Consider the following 23,284-nt stretch of genomic DNA (forward strand, 5'->3'; position numbering starts at 1 on the left):
GACTCTCCTGTGGTTGGTTGGCGAAGCTGGCTGGAGGGCCCTTGGCCTTGGGGGTTTCTCTGCCCCGGGATCACGGGCCAGGCTCCAACACAAAGAGGGATTTGGGCTTATGTCTTCATTAAGGACGCCTTGGCAGTGAACTCGAGAGCACCAATGAGGTAGCGTCCGCTGTTGGTCCCCAACAAGAAACGGGCTGTGTTCCCGTCATAAGCAAGTGACTGGGACAAGTGGGTCCTGCTCTGCTTTGTGTCTTCCCAGATCCTGTCCCTGCGTCGTGCATCGGGAGCATCTCCCTGGTTGGAGGCCGTGGCGAGGATGGGAAGGTGCTCAGGGCCAGGGAAGCTCACGCGATGAACTCAGGCTGCAAAGAGATCAGCTCTGGCACCAAAGCCTTCAGGCTGAAGGCAAGCAAGCCCAAGGCTAATGGCCGTTCTGTTTTCTGGACATCACCACGGTCGCAAGGCTGGTTCCAGTGTGAGCTGGGGGTGCCCCGCGTGCATCCATCAGAGCCACAAAGCTACATGGGTTGACTCAGCCTCGATCCCTGCTCTCTGATGTCACCCTGGCCGGGGAGGCCAGGGGATGGTGAACCAGTGCTCTTTTCATCTCACTGTGGGAAGAGTAACGCAATCCAGGCAGGGGGATGTAAAACACGGTCCCCATGGAACCAGGCAAGGGACGTGAGCGCCTCCTCTTCGCCGTCTCTTTCTCTGCTGGAAGGAACTCACGTGACTGAGACACGAGGAGAGGTGGCCGGGGCTCCAGGGGCCAAGGGCCTCCTCCAGCCCCAGAGGCACTCACCAGCAGACACGTGGGTGGATGCTCCTTCCCCTGCCACCACGCCTACCCTGCCACGTGGCTTCCTGCTGCTGACTGTGGCCAGTGTGTACATGTGGCAGCTCCTCCCAGGGTGCCTTGTGGATTAGCCACCCTGCCAGGCTGGTTTCATTCCAGGACGTGGGTGCATCAGCTCCCAGGCCACGGGCCCTCAGGGTCTGCCCACTGATGTCCATAACTTTCTGGCACAACCCAAATTAGGAATGAAAATCCACTTCTAGAAGAAATGGCACAGAGCGTGGGGACTGTGCGCTCTCAGCTTCTTAGGGCTGCCCCTGCCATCACCCCTCCGTTAGCGCAGAGTGGGCGGCAGGTGCTGGTCTCCTCCCCTGGGGGCTTGAGCTGCCGGGCTGGGCTGGGCTGGGCTGGGGAGGAGTGTGCCTAGCAGGCGGAGGGCGAGGGCGGGTGAGCTGGTGACCGCCACCTGCAGGAGAAAGCCGGGGGAGGGGACAGAAGGCTTGCAGCAAGCTGGAAAATGGAGGCAGCAGTTAGCCCGCCCTTACCTATCGCCCATGTAGCCGGCTGTGCAGTGGCACTGTCCAGTCACATGGTCACACTGCCCTCCGTGGTGGCAAGGGCAGTCCTGGCTGCAGTTCTGGCCGAAGGTCCCTGGAGGGCAGGGCTGGGCACACACAGCTCCCTGAAAGACAGGTGATAAGATATTCATGGGGCTGCTCCAGAGAGGCCACGCTAAAGCCACACGTGTCTGGGAATGGCACCGTGGCTGGCCCCCTTCTTCGCGGTGGAAGCACAGAGAACTGAGCACCATGGCCCCACCTTAGAGATGGGAAGACTGAGGCCAGTCCTCGGGCACACTGCAGTGAGTGCCTGCTGTGTGCCCAGTGTTGTGGTAAGAGACCAGGGCTGCCAACCCCAAGGTCTCCTTGCTTGCTGTCGTCCCATCTGCCGACAAGGCGCTGAGCCTTCTGGCACAGGGAAGCGCCTGGTGCCGGGGTGGAGACACACACCGAGCTCCACCTCTCCCCTCCCTGCACCAGCACAGACGAGGGCAAGGGTGGAAGGCGTACACCTGCCAGGCCGGACAGAGGAGCAGGCAAAGGGAGTGGGAAACCTTCATGGTGTGGGGGGCGGGGTCCTTGGTTACCCAGGAAAGCTCTGGAACCAGAGACCAGGACCCTCTGAAGGCCAGGGGGTGGTGAGAATGGGACTGTTGGGAAATGTATGCGAGAGTGAGCTGGACCCCAGACCCCCGCCTCTCTTCACACAGCCTGGCAGTGCCTCCATCCTCTGCAGGTGCGGCGCCCACGGGCTGTGGACACAGGCATGGCTGAGGTCAGGTGGAATTCTACCTGCTGAGCCACGGCCCCTCTGTCTCTCCCTGCTCAGCTCCCAGGATGCTCACCGCCAGGCCACACTCCCTGTGTGGGGTTCTGGGTTCCTCTCTAGAGGTACTGATAGCTCGAGAGGAGACCACGCTCAGGTGTCCCAGGCGTCGCCCAGGCCGGTGTCTCCCTCCTCCCCAGGCTCCCACCCAGCTTTCCTGAGGCTCTCAGTAAAACCCCAGCAGAGGGCCCTGAAGGGACTCTCACAGGAAGGGTGAGAATAGAAACACACAATGCACACAAGGAATCCAGTGGAAATAAGGACCAAAGCAAACCTAAAAAGAGAGGCGAGGGGCATAGCAGGTAGGGGCCACCGCCTGTGACCCAGCATCCCATATGGTGCCTGTTCTAGTCCCGGATGCTCCGCTTTGGATCCAGCTCCCTGCTTATGTACCTGAGAAAGCAGTGGAAGATGGCCAGGGTGCTTGGGTCCCTGCACCCGTGCGGGAGACCTGAATGAAGCTCCTGGCTCCTGGCTACAGCCTGGCCCATTTCTGGCCATTGTGACTATCTGGGGAGTGAACCAGTGGATGGATGATCTTTCTCTGCCTCACCCACTCCCTCTCTAATTCTCTAATTTAAAGGCGAAGGAGGAAAACTTCTACCATAACTAAGACAAGTCTCCTCACGTAGTGATAAGGAACGTTATGTCCATGGAAGAGTGGAGTTCTACAAAAGAAGAAATCTGGATCTTGACAATGAAAAAGCAGGTAGAAGAAATTTGAGATTTGAAATAGAAGAGCTGGGAAATAAAGTGGGAGAAATCTACAAAGTCAGAAGAGAGAGAGAAAAATAGAGAAAATGTAATATAACTTGAGGACTAATCCAAGAGGTCTAACATCTACTTAACAGTGGTCTCACACAGTGGGACAGTGGGAATAGATGTGAATAACTTGAATTTAATAAAAGAAAAACTCCCAGGCTGGAAAGCGTGGATTTCTGAACTGCAAGGGCCTACGGAGTATCCAGAAAAATAAACCAACCAGATGCCAAAACCTGCACAGCACTGTGGATTTTTATGTCTGCACAAAGAAACAATCCTTCAAGTTCTTAGAAAGAGGAAAAGAGTCAGAAAGAAAATCAGGAGTCAAAATTGGACTTGCTAAGTAGAAGCTAGGAGATAATGGGGCCTTAAAGATTTTGAAGAAAAATCATTTTCTTTGTGGAATTCTACACCCAGCTAAACTAACATCCAGCTGGGGGAGTCAATGAAGACATTTTCAGATTTGAAGAGCCTGGGAAAAATGTATTTTTATTTTTAGATTTATTTATTGATTTGAAAGGCAGAATAACAGAGAGAGGAACACAAAGAGAGAGAGAGAGGGAGAGGGAGAGAGAGAGAGAGAGATTGATTGATTGATCTTTCATCTACTCATTCACTTCCCAAATGGCTGCAACAGCCAGGACTGGGCCAGGCAGAAGCCAGAAGCCCAGAGCTCCATCCAGGCCTCTCACGGGGGCCCAAGTCTTTGCGCCTTCATCTGCTGCCTCCCCTTGTGCAGCAGCAGGAGGCTGGACCTAAAGCAGAGCAGCTGGGACTGGACCCAGCATCCCAGTACGGGGCGCCAGCGTCACGAGGGCAGCCCAGCCTGCTGCGCCACTGCAGCAGCCCCAGGCCTCCAGACATCGTCTCAGGAAGCTACTGGCAGATTTTTCTTTTCCTACCAGCAACAATTACTCAAAAGAAAGCCACAGGTTCCAGGAATTAGAGAATCCAAGACCGAGGCGAGAGGCAGCCTAGGATGAAAGTGAGAGTCCCAGATGGCAGGTGGGCAGGCAACAGCCTGGGGCGAGAGAGCTCAGATGGGGACACAGCACCGGGCTTCCGACAGCCCCGCCTCACAACTAGAGCAAAAGCAGACAAGGAATGGAGAGAGCTGCGGCGGGTCTGAGTTTCAGCATCCCGCCAGAGTGCAGGGACGTGGGCCTCTTCACATAGATGCTACGAGAAAATCTAACCAAAACCTGTAGTCGCTCTGCTGGGAGTGTGGGGGAGGGCTGCTGGTGCTGGCACCCGTGTGTGGGAGCACAGAACCTGATTCTACAGCAGGAAGTCAACGGACCTCAGAAATGAAAAAGGCAAGAGGCGGCAGTGCAGATGTGACCTAGGGGCCGGCACTCTGGTGCTGTCTGTGACGCCTGAATCCCACCTGGGCACCAGTTCGAGTCCTGGCTTATCCTTGCTAATGTGCCTGGAAAGGCGGTAGATGATGGCCCAAGACCCTGACCTTGGCCATGCATGTGGGAGACCCAGAGGGAGTTGCAACCATCTCTGACTGTTGTGGACATTTGGCGAGTGACCCAGCGGATGGACGATCTCTCTGTCACTCTGCCTTTCAAACAAATAATTAAACAAATAAATATTTTTAAAAGCGGGTTATCTAGAAAGGTGGAGAGGAATGCCAGTACGAGAGGTGGGCATTTGATAGTGGTGAGGACAGCGCTGTAGAGGCCAGCATCCCCCATCAGAGTGCCGGGGTTCGAGTCCCGCCTCCATTTCCTGCTCATGCATACCCTGGGAGGCAGCAGGGAGGGCTCGAGTGCTTGGGGCCCTGCCACCCCCATGGCAGACCTGGTTCAGCCCGGCTCAGCCCAGCAGTGCACCAGAAGGAAGATCTCCCTGTGTCTTTGTGCCTTTCAAATCCGTGAAGACAAACACAGAATGCTGGAAGAAACACTTCAAGACTGGGGCTGCTTGCCTGTAGAGGGTGGGATTTGTGAACGGGGTGGTGGGGGGATGCTCTCCCTATGGCCCCGCCCACAGAGCTATTCTTCAACTTTTAAAATCATATATCCACGACATAGGTCCCAATTCCTGCTGCCCTCCAGCCACTCACACACACACACACACACACACACACACACACACACACAGTCACTTCTCTTATGGAGGTCAAGGAGGAGCCGCCAATTAATGAATCAATTAGTGCAGCTCACGGTTTTTAAGCACCAATAACCGCTAACCCTGACAAGGCGGGTTTAGTTGGCAAAATCCTGCCCAGGCCAGAGTCATCCATCATGATCATCCAATTTCCTTGTAATGAATGAAATGGGAGGCCTGTTAGCTTAGGGAGGGTGGGAGCAGGGTGGGTGAGGGGCGGGGTCGAGAGGAGTGCTCATGTCCGGGGAGGCAGCTGGCACACACACACACACACACACTCACACACACACACTCACACACACACACTCACACACACACGGAAGCCTGCAGGAGAGCCAGGTGCAGGATCGCTTCTTCCCAAGGTGCCCCAGGGGAACCAAGCGTCCCTGAGACTTTTGGGTCTGGTGGGCGAACACTTTTGAGCCCCTGCTCAGGATTCCCAAACTGGATCTCCAGGCCCCTCCTTGGGCTTGAACCCCTGGGCCTGGGAGAATTGGGCCCCTCAGAAGTCCTGCTGCCCGCCTGGGGAGGAGAGAACAGTGGGCTCAAAGGCAGGGCCTGGGTCACATCCCAGCTCTGGCTTCTCGCCATGGCCAAGCTGGGACAAGTCATGTGATTGTTCCAAGCCTCAGTCTTCTCATCTATAAAATGGGATGGAAACCCCTGGTCTCCCAGGGGCTCTTGGGGTTAGGGAATGAAAAGTGGGCCCTACATTGATAATAATCAAAACCAGTTGACACCGAAGGGGGTGGCACGTGGTAGAAGGCCTGTGCAGGCTGGGACCGAAAGAAGCGTGAACCAGGAAGTGCTCAGTGCCTGCTGGCAGGTGAGCAGGCAGGGGGGCTCAGCTCCCGAGAGGGCTGTGCCCTACAGCGTCCCCCCTGCTCCCACCTGCTGCACGGGGGAACCTCAGATTCCCACGTGGAATTCCTAACTCTGTAGTACCCAGCGCCCCCACGGAGGACACCCAGTTAGAAGGGGGTCACACTGGGGTGCAGGATCCAAGGCCCAGGAGATTAAGATGGACCCCCAGAGGGAGGACGGGTAAGACACCTAGCCAGATCCTATGAGACGCCCCTGCTGGTACCTGGATCTGGGATTTGGGCCTGCAGGACCGAGGAGAGGCAGGCAGACCCTAACCCCTGCGCCCTGCTCAGTGTGTGTCTTCAGCGGCAGGAGCAAGGCGGGCTTGGCAGGGGCAAGGTTGATACAGGGGAGCCCAGGGTGGGTCCAAATCCCAAAGCCATGGCCACATGGGAGAGGAGAGGAGGGGCCAGGATGCCGAGGGGAGGGGACGTGAGGCCAGGCCAGTGTGCCCGCATCATGGGCTTCGAGTCTCCTCCAGCATCAGCAGGCCCTCCTCCCACTGCCGCCAGCCCCGGAGGCACGGACGCGCTGGCTGGACGGTGCAGAGCGGTGTGTGGGCGCTGTGGAGGCATCCGGATCACAGGCAGGCTCCTTCCCAAACCTGAGCACCCCCGATTCCATAGCCTCAGCTCCGGAAAGCGCTTGGTCCCTCCACACCAACTGGCCTAGTGCTGGCTCCCCGGCCCTGTTTCTCTTCTGGCCTGTTGCTTCCTTTGCGTGTGTCTGTATGCGTGAGACTGTGCCTCTGTGTGTAAGCCTGTGTATGCACCTGTGTGTGCACACCCACACACTATGTCCAGCCTCCACCATCAGGCTGGGAGCCCCTAAGGGAAGTGCCTCCCACCACTGCATACCTTGCCGTCTGTCTCTAGCACCTGCTAGCATCGCACTGATCACACCTGGCTTCTCTCTTTCAAAAGGACTCAGAGCCCAGCAAAGGAGGGGAAATGATTGCCCAGGCTCTTTGCAAAGGCCCCTTGTGGAGTGGGCTCCCCACAGCTGGCCAGCAGAGGGTCTGTGGGCTTTCCTAGGGCTGGGGGCCAGGAGTCTCTGGCCCGAGTCCCCAGCAGCCCCTGTGAAGTTCCCTGCACGGTTCCAGTCTGTTGGGGGTGCACGGTGGGAGTTAGCAATGGCATTTAGACCTCTGAGTGGGCTAATGGGACAGTCAGGCAATGCAAGACAATACAGGGGTGAGACTCTTCCCCCCGTACCCGCTCCTCGGCCCCAGCCCTCCCTGGGAGGAGCCTGAGGCCGGAGCACAGCTTCATTATTCTGCAACTCTGCATGCATGAGGAACATTAATAATTCATCCAAATCTGCAAGTTAAATGCTACGGCAAAAATAGAAATGCAATTGTCTACGATCACATTAAAAACATAAAGTGCTCAAGCCCAGAGCGTCTATTGACAGAGTTCCCTGTCATCTGGAAGAACAGGCCCTGGCTGCTCCGGGGAGACTCAAGCCCCTCCCCGGGGCTGCCTTCCTCCCTCCCTCTCTGCAGCCTCCAGCCCCAGCCGTGGCTCCGAGGGGCCTGGCCAGGGACAGGCGCTGCTGCCTGCCGCCCTCTTCTGCCCCCTGACATTCTGCCCCACCTCTCTGCCTGCTGCTGGGATGGATTTCAGAACCTGGCGGATCGGAGACAGGGGTGGGAGAAGCAGGCAGGAGTGGGAGAGGCAGCAGCAGCCCCCTTTGTCCTCCTCAGAAGAGACGCCCAGACACCCAGACACACGGACATCAAGGGACTCAGAAGCCAGACCAGCCCGATTCCAGCTCCACCTTGTTCCTAACCAGCACTGTGGCCTTGGGTGCTCAGATCTTTTAAAGCCAGGAGGCCCTGTTTTTCTGTGAAATCTTACCTAGAACCTCCAGATGGAAAACAGAAGCAAGTGGAGAGGTGGGAGGTGGGGTGGGCACCCGAGTGCTAATTATCAGGCTCCCCACCCCCATCCTCACACCCTGCAAACCCTAGCAGGCTGTGAAATCCACAGGAAATCCTACGGCCTCAATCTTTTATTTCCAAACACACACCTGCAGACAGCGCGGCTGCAGCGGAACTGTCTGGGGAGCTTATTAAAGAGAGACAGCCCAGGTCCCAGAAGGTCTCAGGCAGAGCCTGGGAATCCCCATCCCCCTCTTGGACTCTGGAGGGCAGCCAGGTTGGAGCAGTGCTAGACCGGGTGATCCCTAAGGGCCCTTTCCTGATCTAAAATATCCTGACGAGGTGGCCGGCATGCCTCCTGTCTGCTGCTGTGACCTCCAAGTTCACAGCCTCCCGAGATACCCTGCTACTGCCCTCTGGGGCTCTGCAAAGCCTCAGGCCCCAGGGGAGGCAGCCAGCCGTGGCATTGAACTTCCTCCAAAGACAGAGCATGTTCCTGGAGAGTCAGAGGCAGCCGGGACAGTCAGCCATGGCGAAAGTGCTCCTGCTGCAGGCTGGGGGCCATGGGGCAGGCCCTGACAGGTGGTGGGTACAGGCCAGAAGGAGGCTTGTAGGGGCCCGTGGCATCCAGGGATACAAAACACACAACCGCACAGTGCTTTGGGGTTTGCTGTGCACTTTGCATGCACGTGGCCTTCCCTTAGGCCCCCGCCACCCACGGCAGCTCTGCAGGGCAGGGTGGCCAACTCTGCAGGTGACGAAACAAGAGATCGGAATAATGGAGGCCTTTGTCATGGTCAACACCAGATGTGAGACCAGAACTTGGGCCTGCGAGGCTATGGGTCCCATCTCCCTTTTCCCACCTTCTGGGGTGTGTGTAAGTGTGGGTGCAGGGTCACCTACCGTCCAGCCTGGGGGGCAGGCACATTCACCAGTGATGTGGTGGCAGGTGCCCCCGTTCTGGCAAGGGCAGCGCAGCTCACAGTGGGCCCCGTGGCTCCCGGGAGGGCACAGCTCTTCACAGCTACATGGAGAAGCAGAGGGACTCATTAGTGGGGCCCCGGTGCCACCAGCCCCCGGCCGACGCCCCGGGGCTCCCTGGGCACAGGGTCAGCTGAAGCGTGGCCATGCCCCCTGCCAGGGAAGCCCGACTCAAACAGGATGCACAGGAATGGTGTGCCTGGGTCAACACTTGGGAAGGCAGGACACCACCGTTCTGTTGGGGAGGAGGCTGAGGAAGGCTCCCCTGGGAGCGAGACCTTTGACTTGTTCCTGGAAGGTGAAGTGAATTTCTCCAGGATAATGGAAGCCAGGGCAGAGGAACAGCGTGAACAAACGCACTGGGAAGCAGCTGTGGGTTCTGACTTCCAGAATCTGCCTAGAGTCAGAGCAGGGGGAATCTGGGGTGTGCACCTCCAAGCTCTGCACAGCTACCACACCAAGCTCCCATGTGGAGGGTGGGGGGTGAGCCGGGCTGGCACACTGTCTGGGCCTTGGGCTTTGGCCCATGGTCCTGGCCTCTAACTCCCTGGGTTCGGGGAGCTGGCCAGATATCGGGTCAGGGGAGTCTCCTGGTCAGAGTCTTCCTGCCCCCTGGCAGGATCTGCGGCTGGTGGGGAGGCTACAGAGGCCTGGAGGCCCCGCCACCGCGACGCCAGCTTTCTAGGGAACTGCAGCGAGGGGGCAGATTGGGGCCTGGGAGAAGGCAGGTCAGAGAGGGCAGGCACGTAACATATGCCCAGGGCCTGCCCCTTCTCTCGGTCCCAGTGGCCCAGAAGGGGAGGCCCCGGGTTACGATCAGAAGAGGATTCCAAGCAGGCGACCAGGAGGGGTCTTCCGGGAAGGGTTTAATGAGCTCCGCTGGTCACCAGGGCGCCCACCCACGCAGACTCAGGAAGGACCCGTCACCCCGGCATGAGACCCCAGGTGGGCGAGGTCCGGGCATCTGGAATCTGCCGGACTTGAGGTCAGAGTTCAGGAAGGTTCACAACCAGGACTACTCACACCCTGACTCACGTGCAAGGAACTCAAGCAGGTCCTCTCGGCCAGCAGCCACAGCAGCCAGGCGAGCCCCGCCCTCCCAGGCCCTGGCCCCGCCCTCCCGAGGCCCCGCCCTCACCTCCCCTGCCCCGGCCCAAGCCCGGCCCCGCCCCCGCGGCACTCACTAGACGCCGGTGTAGCCAGGCGCGCAAAGGCACTCGCCCGTGCGGGGGTCGCAGCTGGCGCCGTTGCGGCACTGGCACGGCAGCTGGCAGCCCTTGCCGTGGGTGCCGGGCGCGCAGAGCTCCTCGCAGCGCCATCCGCGGAAGCCGGCGGCGCACACGCACGCGCCGGTGATGGGGTTGCACAGGGCGCCGTTCTGGCACTGGCACCGGTTGCTGCAGTGGGAGCCCCAGTGGTCGCTGTCGCAGCCTGCAAGAGAGAGAGACAGATCTCCCAACTGCCATTTCACTCTCCAAAATGCCCCCAATGGCCAGGCAAAGCTGGGAGCCAGGAACTCCATCCAGATCTCCCAACTACTTGAGCCATCTCCTGCGGCCTCCCAGGGTACACTGTAGCAGGCAGCTGGCTCACAAGCAGAAGAGGCGAGGCTGGGACCCAGGCACTCGGATATGGGATGCACGTGTCCCAGGTGAGGTCTTAACCATTCTGCCCAATGTCTGCCCTACTCCCAGTTAAATAAATTATTTTATTATTTCTTTGAAGGATGGAGTTACAGAGAGGGTAGGGATGGGGAGAGAACCATTTTTCATCTGCTGGTCCACTCCCCAAATGGCCGCAACAGCCAGAGCTGCACCGATCCGAAGCCAGGAGCCAGGAGCTTCTTCTAGGTCTCCCACGCGGGTGCAGGAGCCCAAGGACTTGGGCCATCTTCTACTGCTTTCCCAGGCCACAGCAGAGAGCTGGATCGGAAGTGGAGCAGCCGGGACTTGAAGCAGCGCTCATATGGGATGCTGGCATTGCAGGCGGTGGCTTCACCCGCTGCACCACAGCGCCAGCCCCTCCACCCCTCTTCTTCATGCCTCCCCAGCCCATCCCAGCTCCCATTTCTGTCTTTCCTTCCCTTTCCCCATTCCACACGCCTCTTGCACCTCACTCTTCAAGAATATTTTTCCTGAGCCGGCGCCGTGGCTCAATAGGCTAATCCTCCACCTTGCGGCGCCGGCACACCGAGTTCTAGTCCCGGTCGGGGCACCGGATTCTGTCCCGGTAGCCCCTCTTCCAGGCCAGCTCTCTGCTATGGCCAGGGAGTGCAGTGGAGGATGGCCCAGGTGCTTGGGCCCTGCACCCCATGGGAGACCAGGAAAAGCACCTGGATCCTGGCTCCTGCCATCGGATCAGCGCGGTGCGCCGGCTGCAGCGGCGGCCATTGGAGGGTGAACCAACGGCAAAGGAAGACCTTTCTCTCTCTGTCTCTCTCTCTCACTGTCCACTCTGCCTGTCAAAAAAAAAAAAAAAAAAAAGAATATTTTTCCTGACCCCACGCACCCCGCCACCCCCGTCTTCCTGTCGCCCTTCCATCTCTTTCTCCTGCTGCTCCCCCCTTTCTGGGATGCCTGCAGCCCAGGTTGCTTCGTCTTCAATCCAATTTCATTTCTTTCCAAGCAGCCGGCTTCAGAGGGGCCAGGAAAAGGGATCGTTTTCCCTGGGAGGTAACAGGCAGCCTTCAAGATCTTTACACGTAATTAAATGTTTCAAAGAGTGATAGCAGCCAGTCACTCGCTCTTCAGCTGTGGAAAGGGGCTGAATAGCAGAGCCCCAGGATGGGCACCCCACCGGCTGCCACCTCCCACTCTGGCCATCGCTTTCTGGCCTTCTGCGTGCAGGGTACACCGTAACAAGAGGTCTTCTAGCTATAGCCTCGTCCACGAGAATGCTGGGGTGAGGTGCAGTTCAGGCATGGACAGTCACAAACAGTGTTCCAGGACAAGGACAGAGGAGAGAAGGGCTGCTCCCCACCTCGGAGGGCTGGCAGGGCTTCCGGGCTGAGCAGCAGACCCCTTTAGCGGGCTGGAAGGGCTGTCTCACTCGTCTGCCTGAGGGCTGACCCAGTCAGTGTCATAGAGCTGCCCACTATCCTTTTTAAATTTTATTTTAAAGATTTATTTATTTGAAAGGCAGAGTTACACACACACACACACAGAGAGAGAGAGAGAGAGAGAGAGAGAGAGAGAGAGACATCGTCCATCCTCTGGTTTACTCCCCAGATGACCACATGGCTGGGACTGGGCCAGGCCAAAGCCAGGAGCCAGGAGCTTCTGGGTCTCCCATGTGGGTAGCAGGTGCATTATCAGGGAGCTGGATCAGAAGTGGAGCAGCCGGGACTGGAACTGGCGCCCTTATGGGATGTTGGCGCTGCAGGTAGCGGCTTAACCCAACACACCACAGCACCAGCCCCTGCCCACCATCCTTTAGAGCACACAACTGTTAGGAAGTTAGATATGAGCTTATGTGTGTGTGGCATAAAGGCCTAAAGAGAAGACTTTTATATCCAGCATATGCATCTACATCTCAAAGTCATCCTGATAATGTGTCAGGGGCAGCCCAGTGTTCACATCCTGCCCTGCCCCTTCTACCTGATAACCTGCCAGGTGGAGGTCCCGCCTCTTCTGCCTGACAATCTTCCACAATCTCCCAGATGCAGCCCAGTGTCTGCATTTCAAACACCCTGCTCAGGATCCCCATTCTCCAGGGGATCCTGCTCACCCTTCCTCTGAACCCAGGATGGCGCCAGCTAGGCTTCCTCCTGTCTGATACCTTCAAGGGAAAACTCAGATAGGAGCTTCTTAATATTTACAGCCATAAAATCCTTTGTTTCAGGAGGAAATGTGTGAAGACAGAGACCCATCTCCTTAAAAACCCCGGCCTAAATGTAGACCGGGCACTCTCTCTCAGGTCCTGTCTAGAGAGGTGCCCATCCGTTGTTGCGGATGTCCCTACCCTAATAAACTTTGCTACTTTTCACTTTCCACTACTCTGTCTCACACCTGAATTCTTTCTTGTGCAAAGACAAGAACCCTGCATTTCTCCGGTAACAGAACCACCCGTGCCCCGGGAACCCCCATTACTACGCTGCGGTCAGAACCTCCTCCATCTCAATTGGAGCTGCCGAAGTCCCAGGGGGCCTGATCCTGCATCTTCCTCCCGGCAACCGGTGGAACCATTTATAGTTGCAATTGTTCTCATGCTGCAGGAGACTCATCGGCCAGAGGACAGCCCAGCGTCTCCTGCCTCCCGCTGTCCCTGGGCCATGGGCGTGCTGAGTCCAACACCAGCAGAATCTCCCCCTCTGCTTCATCTCTCTTTGTCATGAAGCACGTGTGGCAGAATCTGTGTCAAGTGCAATGTGCACGTGACACGACTCCACTGCAGAGTTGACAACATTTGAAATGCGCTGGCCACCATCCTAGAAGCCTCATGGGCATGACTCAAGCTTCGGTATTTCCCCATTTTGCAGATGGGCAGACAAAGGTCAGAGAAGTTCAGTGGTTGCTCAAGGTCATGGCAAGAGCAGGCCCAGGTTTTCGGGCTCCAACTCTGGCCACTGCAGGTACAGATCCTTTCTGGAGGATGGTCTCCCAAGCGGAGACACTTAGAGGGACAGGGGGGTAGCTGCTCGGCCCGAGGTCGGGTCACACCGGAGAACTGGGCACTTCCTGCCCGTTCCTCGCTGGACGACCCCAGGACCCGGAGCACGGGCTCCCTCTCCTTTGTAGGAGTCACAGTGACTGCCCTGAGCCTGGCCTGCAGGAGCTGCTGTGGTCCAAAGCCGGTCTGTCCTCGGTGCGTCCCCAGGGCCTGCAGCTGTGCGTTCTCAGTGACTCCACCATTTCTAGCAGGAAGCAGAGCCGTGCTTCTGATGAGAAAGCCTGAGGATTCCCGTCCGGCCCACGCAGTAGGACCTGGGAGCCTCCGTTCATCTACTGCTCCACTCAGCGAAGGTTCTGCTCCAGCCGGCAGGCGCCCTGAGCCCCGGGAGCACACAGGCGGTGAGGGGCAGAGGCGCCGGGGCAGCCTGTGTGGACCACTGGGGGAGTGATTTGATTAGAGTAGTTCAGGTCATGACAGACAACACAATCGCATTATACCTGCCGTTGGATTCTCACAACACGGGCCGGCGTGTGCGTGCATGGGTGTGTGTGTGTGTGTGTGTGTGTGTACAGGTGTCTGTTGTTGGCTGCGTGGTTTATGGGGGCTCCTAAAATACATGGCAAACACTCTATGTCACAGAAGGAAGCAATGGAAGCAAACAGGCCACAACGGTAGCCTCACGCGAAACCACCTGGAGCCGGCAGTGCGAGGGCGACCAGCGCCTCCTACCCAAGGTGGAAGGAGAAGCTTGCGCTCAGCGTGGAGCGCTCTGATTGTGAATGCAGGAGCACGTGCAGTCAATTGCAGAGAGATTTCTCCCCAGAGTGATCCCGTGAAACCACGTTAGGGCACAGGGACAGACTTCAGTTATCTAGAAAAGTCGCTTCCAGACACCTCATTCCTCAGCAGCGACGGGGAAACGAGGCGGGGCTGCAGCGAGCAGTCCCCTCCTCTGCCGAGGGGAGTACAAGACCACTGCGCTCTGCGTTCTCTCCCGGAAAATCGCAGGCTCTCTGCCACCTGGTCTTGGCCTGCCACCGCGCACCTGCCACAGGCTCTCCTTCCTAACTGTGTTTGTTTGGTTCTGGCTGATTTTCCCGTGGGTCTGGCTTTCTCTGGGCTGCTCCCAAGGGCGGAAGGGGCGCCCAGAAGTGGTGTGGCTTCCCAAACCCCCCTTCTGCTGACCTCCCATGGCCTTGGGGTCCCAGCCTCCTGGGCCTGCTAGTGTGCTCCTGGTAGACATGAAGGGTGATGGCTTCCCATTCTCCTTGCCACTGAATTTCTCTGTGGACAGACTCTTAGGTCTGTAACTGCACTTAGCAGGGTGGTTTCTACGTGCCAGGCCGTGGAACACAAGTGAAGGCACACAGTGGACTTTTTCTCTATTTTTTTATTTTAAATGCAGATTTTACAGAGAGAGTGAGAGGGAAAGACAGAGAGGAAGACAGAGAGATCTTCCATCCCCTGGTTCACTCCCAAAATGGCTGCAATGGCTGGGGCTGGGCCAGGCCACAGCCAGGAGCTGGGAGCTTCGTCTGGATCTCCTACATGGGTACAGGGACGCAAGCACCATTGTCCGGTGCTTTCTCAGGCACATTAGTGGGGAGCTGGATCAGAAGTGGAGCAACCGGGTCTTGAACCATATGGGATGCCGGCGCTTCAGGTTGTGGCTTTACCCACCACGCCACAGCGCCAGCCCATCTGTATTACCATCTCCATTTTACAGACAAGGAGGCAGAGAGGTTCCATAACACATCCAAGGTCACACAGCTGGGGAGTGATGCGGAGTCTGAGCTGCTGGTGCAGGGTGTGGTCTGGTGTTGACGGCGAGGGGACATAGGGAGCTGGCGGTTAGCCTGGGTTTAGACAACCACACCTGATCACCCACTCATAGGTCCCTGGGTGTCATAAGCTCTGTGGGATGTAGGTCTCATAATTTTATTCTCTTCTCTTAAGATTATATACTGAATTGAGATACGCCAGGGCCAGAGCTGTGCTACGACACCAGCATTCCATATCAGATGTTCAAGTCTCAGCTGCTCTGCTTCTGATCCAGCTCCCTGCTAACGCCCCTGGGAAGGCAGCAGACGATGGCCTGTGGGGAGCAATCCGGACTAGACTGAGTTACTGGAATTAAGACTTATTCTATGCATCTGCTCTCCCACAATATGGCGCTGGGAGAGAAGTAAACAGCTTCCGCACAGCTGCCTCCAGTTCAACTAATAAACTGTAGGACTTGCTATTGATTGGAGGAGAGCAGCGTACTCGGCGTGTGGGCAGCCGAGTTAGGATTGGCGGAGGAGGACTATAAAGGAGGAGAGAGACGGCATGCACCAGGAACATCTATGGGGAACATCTAAGGGGAACGCCTGTGCAGCCCCCCAGAGAGCCGGCCGGCGGAGTGCCGCTCCCCTGCGGAAGTGGGGAATGTGGCCAGGGGGAACTGCCCTTCCACGGAGGTGGAAGGGATAGTAGCCAACCCGGGAAGAACCAGCAGCAAACCCGGGGAGGGCCGAGCAGACGAAAGAACAGCGCAGGGTCCTGTGTCGTTCCTCCACGAAGAGGGGGAGCGACATAATGGTGCCGTGACTCGGATATGAAGCCTAGGCAGGGTCTAGTGTCGTTCCCCCATGAAGACGGGGAGCGACATAATGGTGCCGTGACTCGGATATGAAGCCTAGGCAGGGTCTAGTGTCGTTCCCCCATGAAGACGGGGAGCGACATAATGGTGCCGTGACTCGGATATGAAGCCTAGGCAGGGTTTAGTGTCGTTCCTCCACGAAGAGGGGGAGCGACAATGGCCCAAGTGCTGGGGCCCCTGCACCCACGTGGGAGACCTGGATGGAGCTCCAGGCTCCTGGCTTCAGCCTCGCCCAGCCCCAGCTGTTGTGGCCATTTGGGAAGTGAACAAGGAGATGGAAGATCTGTTTCTCTCTCTCTCCTACTTTGTATTTCAAATAAATAAATCTTTTAAAAAAAAGAAAAGGATGGCCGGTGCCGTGGCTCACTAGGCTAATCCTCCGCCTAGCGGCGCCGGCACACCGGGTTCTAGTCCCAGTCGGGGCGCCGGATTCTGTCCCGGTTGCCCCTCTTCCAGGCCAGCTCTCTGCTGTGGCCAGGGAGTGCAGTGGGGGATGGCCCAGGTGCTTGGGCCCTGCACCCCATGGGAGACCAGGAGAAGCACCTGGCTCCTGCCATCGGATCAGCGCGGTGCGCCGGCCGCAGCGCGCCAGCCGTGGCGGCCATTGGAGGGTGAACCAACGGCAAAAAGGAAGACCTTTCTCTCTGTCTCTCTCTCTCTCACGGTCCACTCTGCCTGTCACAAAAAAAAAAAAAAAAAGGAGATAAATTTATTTTAGTGCAAAAAAATGAAATCCACGCATAGTTTTCTCATAATATGCATTTCCTGGAACTTCTGGAAGTACTTTCATCAATAGGGTTCTATCCTATCAGTCGTTGGTGTCTGCTGGTGAGTGTTTCACTTAGGGAGGTGTTTTCAAAGTTCATCCACTCTGTAAGCACGCATCAGAACCGCATTCCTTTTCACGGCTGAATAGTACTCCACCACCTGGCCAGAGCACACCTGCTCATGGATGTGCCTTTGGGACCGCCGTGAATGATGCAGCAACGGGCACTGGCAGAGAATACCTTTTTGTAAAAAAATATTTATCTTATTTATTTGAAAGACAGAGTTACAGAGAGAGGTAGAGACACAGAGAGAGGTCTTCCATCTGTTGGTTCACTCCCCAGATGGCTGCACGGCTGGAGATGCCCCAATCCAAAGCCAGGAGCTAGGAGCCTCCTCCAGGTCTCCCACATGGGTGCAGGGGCCCAAGGCCTTGGGCCATCCTCTACTGCTTTCCCAGGCCACAGCAGAGAGCTGGATCGAAAGAGGAATAGCCGGGACTCGAACCGGCGCCCATCTGGGATGCCGGCGCTGCAGGCCAGGGCTTTAACCCACTGCGCCACAGTGCCAGCCCCACATTTTTGAGTCCCTGAAGATCGTCTATTCATGGCAAAGCTAAGTATGTTTTTATGCCTTGATTGTGTTTTCTTTATTAGGAACAAGAATTTCTCTGACTTTTTTTTTTATGGTGCCCACTTCCATTTAAGCAACTTCACGTGCCTGTGTCCACTCTCCTCTGTCAGCCCTGGAGTCTCTGGAATGGGGGAGGGGGGTCTGGGCTGTGTCCTGGTTTTGTGATGGCCCTGGCCCTCCCCCACATGGTCCTGCTGAGCACTGGGCCCAGCCAGGCTCGGGAAGAGCTTTCAGCAGTGCCAATGGGGGCGCCTGGCCAGTGCCTCTCCCTGCTACCTTGGAGCCCCCTTCCAGCTGCCACGGGCTTCAACTCCCCAGCCAGTAGTCCTCGGCCTGGCTGCACAGAGCATCCTGGGGGGTGGGGGCGCTTTGCGGGGGCTCAAGCACAGCTTCCCCAGGCAACATTTCCAACACCATCTCTCCCACTGCTCCTCCTGGAGACATGGGCAGGAGCACGCTGGGCTGAGGTCGGGGTCCAGGAGACGCGCGGTCCTTCCCTCCCATTCTGCAGATGGGAATCCTGAGGCTTGGCCAGCAGGAGTGACCGCAGTGAAAGCTGAGGGCTGGAAGTGGACTCAGAAGCCACTAGCCCTGAGCTGCCATGGCTTGTCCTATGGCCTGGCCCGAGGGTCCTGCTGCTCCTGGCCGGAGGAATGGACCATGGCCCCATTCTCCCACCCCAGCTAAGGCATGGGGGAAGTGACCAGTCACAGATCACTCCTGAGCCCCCAAAGCAGCAGGCACAGAGGCAGAGATGGAGAGGCTGCCGCCCAAAGCCATCCTGGCTGATAAATCAAGTGACTTCCTTGCGAGCAAGGCCATTTGTCAACCGACTTGCCCCAATCAGCACAGTCGTGTGTTGGGAGATGGAGCCCCTCCCCCCTCCCCCCTCCCCCCTCCCCCCTCCCCAGGCCCCAGCTGCAGTTTGGAAGGAGCCTCAAAGGCTGGATGAGAGCTGCTCAGTGTCGGGAGCCCCGCCCCCCTCTGTGGCCACACCTGTAAAATGCAGATTAGGACCAGGGGGTCTTCCTGCCAAGAGAGCAGCTGGCAATGGGACAGTAAGGTTGTCACAGACGTCTGGGGACACTTGTGCCTGATGAAGAACCGTGCTGGGCAGAGGCCAGGGGACCCCAGTAAGAAGAACTGCAGGTAAACGAAGGGGTCCCTCCCGGCCCGGTGTGATCCTACGCCCTGTTGCTAAATGTCCCCACTTGAGACCCCAGCCAGAGGGGACAGAGGTGTGTTTCTCTTTGTGTGGAAAAGAAAAATGCAAGGCGGTTACAAAGGCTCCGAGCTGAGCCATTGCTCGGTTCCCTGTCTTCCCACCATGGAGACTGTAGCAATTAAATATTAATGGACCAAGGTGTCATAGATTACAACCAGATCTCCTGACGCCGTCCCTAAGCCTGGAAGATGCTGACAGCGCAGGGTGATAATGATGCATCCTTAGTACTTGGTGATCTATTAATGCCTCTGTTACCAGCTCTGTGTTATGTAACCACACGGTCTGGGTCTCCCTTAAACCTCCAAGGGGAGCCTGGGACTCGCAGGCTGTGCTCCTGGGTGGCAGGGACGGAGGAGTGGACACCAGGTACATGCACGCACACTCAGGCTGGCTTGCGTGCGCGCACACACTCACACATCCTCTACACCCCCCCGCCCCGGGACCAGCTGCATTCTCACTCGGATATCCTTTTACCAACCCTGCGCCACTTATTCAGACCCCGCCTTGCTGCAGAGAGCGTCTGAGGCAGGCCACAAGAGGTGCGATTATTACCCCATTTTCCATCCCAGAAAACTGAGGTCCAGAGCTTATTACAGTGATCAGAGTTCCCAACCTTGGCACTACTGCCACTTGGGGCCAGATAATTCTTCGTTGTGAGGTCCATCCTGGGCGTTCTGTGGTGTCTTGCTGCATCCAAACCTTTACCCGCTTGATGCCAGTAGCAATCCCCCCCAAACTGGGACAATCCCCAAAGACACCAGTGGAAAATGTCCCCAGCCCCAAACGCCAGAGGCAGACTTTAGAGCCAGACGCGAGGCTTTGGAAATCACCTTGTGTACCCCACATTCTACAGGTCAGCAAATGGGACCAGAGCGACTGAGGGGCTTGCCGGGGCCACACCGCTAAGGGAGCAGAGAGAGGGCACCGAGCACTTCCTGTGGGCTGTAGGTCTGAGGAGCAGTGATGCCCACAGCCAGTGTCCCCTCCGGCTGGCTTCCCAGATGGTGACGTTCAACAGCAAGGGCCCCGGGCTGAGAGGCAGCGCAGAGCCAGAACAGGTGCATCTGTTCAAACCTGTGCTGTCGTCCGCCACCAGGAGAGGGTGTGGCCAGCCAGAGAGAGGCGTGGCCTGTCGGGTCACCCATCAGAGGCAGGACAGGAAGGAGCCTTGTAGGTCTCCAGGCACCCAGTACTGCCCCTCCATGCCGAGCTGGCGTCCACGTGGGAGCTCACGTCCTCGGCCTCTGTACCTCTGCACCTCAACGACCCCAGCTTTCTGCCTCTCCCCCTACAACAGGGTCCCAAAGCCAGGGAGGCAGGGGCGGGGGCCAGCCAGCCCCAGTCTGTCATTGCTCCACTCCAAAGCGCCCCTGCCATCCGCGGGCTTTTAATGAGCCCATGGCTGCCTCGCTCCCTCTGAGGCTTGCACCACCGCCTTTGAAGCTCCTGGCCTGGAGACCATTTATCTCCACAATTTGCCTAGAAAGCCTCATAAATCAATTGCGCACAAAGGCGGAACCACTTCGCAGGAGCCCCTCAAAGGCAGGGACACTAGGCCGCCACAGGGCCACAGCACGGGGCTGTCCCCTCCTCTTCCTTTCAAGCTGTGGGGGAGTGGGGACAGGGTCTGGGAGGGATCAAAGGGAACCTGGGGCCATCCCACCAGGGTGGGAGTAAGGCTGAGAGCTCCGAGGGGAAGGTTGAGTGGTCCAGGCCCGTCCCCAGGAGGTGAGAGCTCACCCATGGCAGGTGGGCCAGCTCTCATCATCCCCGTCCCCCCGGCCCCTCCTCAGGGACGTGGGGCAGCAGCTGTGCTTCATGAGCACAGGGGGATGGGCGTGCTGGGGAAGTGGAGGGGAGGTGGGGAAGTCGGGGTGAGGTGGGGAAGGGGCGGCTGTGCCTGGCGGGCGAGGCTTGTGGAAGAATTGGGTTTGATTTGGGATCTTGAAAGGGGATAGAATGCTTAAATCAGCGCTTTTAAAAAGATTTATTTGAGGCCAGCGCTGCGGCTCACTAGGCTAATCCTCTGCCTTGCGACGCCGGCACACCGGGTTCTAGTCCTGGTCGGGGCGCCGGATTCTGTCCCGGTTGCCCCTCTTCCAGGTCAGCTCTCTGCTGTGGCCAGGGAGTGCAGTGGAGGATGGCCCAAGTCCTTGGGCCCTGCACCCCATGGGAGACCAGGAGAAGTACCTGGCTCCTGCCATCGGATCAGCGCGGTGCGCTGGCCGCAGCACGCCAGCCGCGGAGGCCATTGGAGGGTGAACCAACGGCAAAGGAAGACCTTTCTCTCTGTCTCTCTCTCTCACTGTCCACTCTGCCTGTCAAAAAAAAAAAAAAAAAAAAGATTTATTTGAAAAGCTGAGAGAGAGAGAAAGAGAGAGAGAGAGAGAGAGGTGTTCCATCCACTGGTTCACTCCCCAGATGGCTGCAACAGCCTGGGCTGGGCCAGGAGCCAGGAATTGCATCCGGGTCTTGCACATGGTGGCAGAAACCCACGGACTTGGGCCTTCACCTGGTGCCTCCCAAGTGCATAAGCAGGAGAAGCAGAGAATCTGAGACTCCAACCAACACTTAATAAGGGACACAGGTGTCCCAAGTAGTGGCTTAATCCGCTGTACCACAATGCCTATCTTATTTTCATCTACTTGAAAGGTGGAGCAACAGAGAGGGAGAGAGAGAGAAAGAGAGAGAGGGAAAAGGGAGAGAGAGAAAAAGGGAGAGATAAAGAAAGAGAGAGGAGAGGAGAGAGAAGGGAGAGAGAGAGAGAGAGAGAGAGAGAGAGAGAGAGAGAAAGGGAGAGAGAAAGAAAGGGGGAGAGACAGAGAGAGGGAAAAGGAGAGAGGAAGAGGGAGAGGGAGGGGGGAGAGGGGAGAGAGAGAGAGACGTCTTCAATTCCATTCACTGGTTCACTTCCCAAATGCCACGACAGTCACGGCTGGAGAAGGCAGAAGTCAGGAGCCCAGAACTCCATTCAGGTCTCTGGGTGACAGAGGCTGAGCCCTTGGGCCATCACCTGCTGCCCCTGGGCTGCGAGCGCAGGAAGTCGGATTGGAAGCAGCTCTCTGATGTGGGATGCAGGCGTCCCAGGCCGCAGCGTGACCTGCTGCACCCCAACACCGGCGCTGGGGAATAGGATTTCACTGGGTGGGAAGCAAAGGGGTAGATGGTCTGAGAGGAGGGTGGGCACAAGCGTGGGAGGGAGAAGCCCGCTGGCCGCAGAGCCGGGGAAGCAAGACTGGACCACTGCCACTGCCGCCGCCGCGGCTTCTCGGGCTCCCAGAGGGCAAGGCGAGTGCTGCGCTTTGCTTTCTGTCCCCCAGCCCCCCACAGACTCACACGTAGTCCCAGCTGGCCGCTATGAGAGGCCGACATCATCCAGATCAGTGTACCCTGTCCAACGACAGGGGTCCCCCAGCCCTGGGCGCGGCTGTCATGGCAGCCCTCAGCACTGTCGGTTTGCTATCTTGTCATCGGTGGGTACCGACTCCCGGAGCGCGAGTGCGCAGGGCGAGCCGACTGCGCCGAGGAGAGGGGAAGGGCGAGCCAGGACCATGCGCAGGTGGCTGTGCTGGGGGCCTGGGGCTGAGCGGGACCCCTCTCTGTCTCCTTGAGGAAGTTCTGTGCACTCCCAGAGGCTGCTGTGCCGCCTACAGGGCCAAGAACCCAGGGGGGTGATAAATACGAGACCGAGACAGAGGACGACGGCCCAGAGCTTGCTGACCAGCGGAGCGGAACGCGCATGAGCCGAACGGCCCCACTGGGGCTGCTGACTCCATCCTGGTCAGGACGAAGCAGGCTCTGCACCCTGGGTGAGCAGCATCCTGTCCGACCTCTGCTGCGGTCCGATATCACTTTGGAAGTTGGCTGTCTCCCAGAGGCCCACGTGGTAAAGGTTCAGTCCCCAAAATCTCTGTGAGAGGGTGGAAACTCAACCCCATTCCCATGTTTGGAGGAGAGGCCTTTGGGAGGCGACTGGGTTGGGTGGAGTCCTTGGGGTAGAGCCCCCGCGATGAAATCCTGGTGGCTTTTCATAGGAGACCACACGGACACAGACACCTGCAGCCCCCGTCTCTTGCCAGATTATGCTCTGAACTGCCCCAGGACCCTGCCAGCCAGAGGCCCCAGCACACGGGGTCGCCCAACCTTAGACTGCAAACCTAAAACTAAAACCCTGAGCTGAAGTAAACCACTTCCCTCTGTAAAGTTAATTGTTGGAGCTGGCACTCTGGCGTAGTGGGTAAAGTGGCCACCTACAATGCCAGGATCCCACATGGGCACCCGTTTGAGTCCTGGCTGCTCCACTTCTGGTCCAGCTCCCTGCTAATGTGCCTGGGAAAGCAGCAGAGGATGGCCCAAGTGCTTGGGGCCCTGCACCCACATGGGAGACCAGAGGAAGCTCCTGGCTCCTGGCTTCAGATGGACCTAGATCCGGCCATTGCAACCATTTGGGGAGTGAACCAGTGACGGAAGAGCTCTCTCTGTCTCTCTCTCCCCCACCCTCCGCCATAAACTCTGCCTTTCAAATAAATAATTAAATCTTTAAAAAAAGTTAATTGCTCCTAGTATTTTGTTGTAACAAAAAAGATGACTAATGCAGCTTCCCAGCGACCCCTTGATCTCC

General features: G+C 57.6%; 1 protein-coding gene across 18 annotated transcripts in view; it reads right to left on the reverse strand.

Moving 5' to 3' along the window:
- MEGF11 (multiple EGF like domains 11) overlaps positions 1 to 23,284 on the reverse strand; it is a 320,058-nt gene that overhangs the window by 76,428 nt on the left and 220,346 nt on the right. For all 18 annotated transcript variants that reach the window (XR_007910143.2, XR_007910144.2, XR_007910140.2 and 15 more), the window contains 3 exons: positions 9,973 to 10,219; positions 8,711 to 8,831; positions 1,341 to 1,477 (listed from right to left, as the gene is read on the reverse strand). Coding sequence is in view for 12 of the 18 variants with exons in the window: in XM_051821840.2 (XP_051677800.2) it covers positions 1,341 to 1,477; positions 8,711 to 8,831; positions 9,973 to 10,219 (505 nt within the window). In the remaining 6 variants the exon portion in view is untranslated. The remainder of the gene's footprint in view (positions 1 to 1,340; positions 1,478 to 8,710; positions 8,832 to 9,972; positions 10,220 to 23,284) is intronic.

The sequence above is a fragment of the Oryctolagus cuniculus genome, chromosome 12 (assembly GCF_964237555.1).
Source record: "Oryctolagus cuniculus chromosome 12, mOryCun1.1, whole genome shotgun sequence".
Taxonomy (NCBI): Eukaryota; Metazoa; Chordata; class Mammalia; order Lagomorpha; family Leporidae; genus Oryctolagus; species Oryctolagus cuniculus.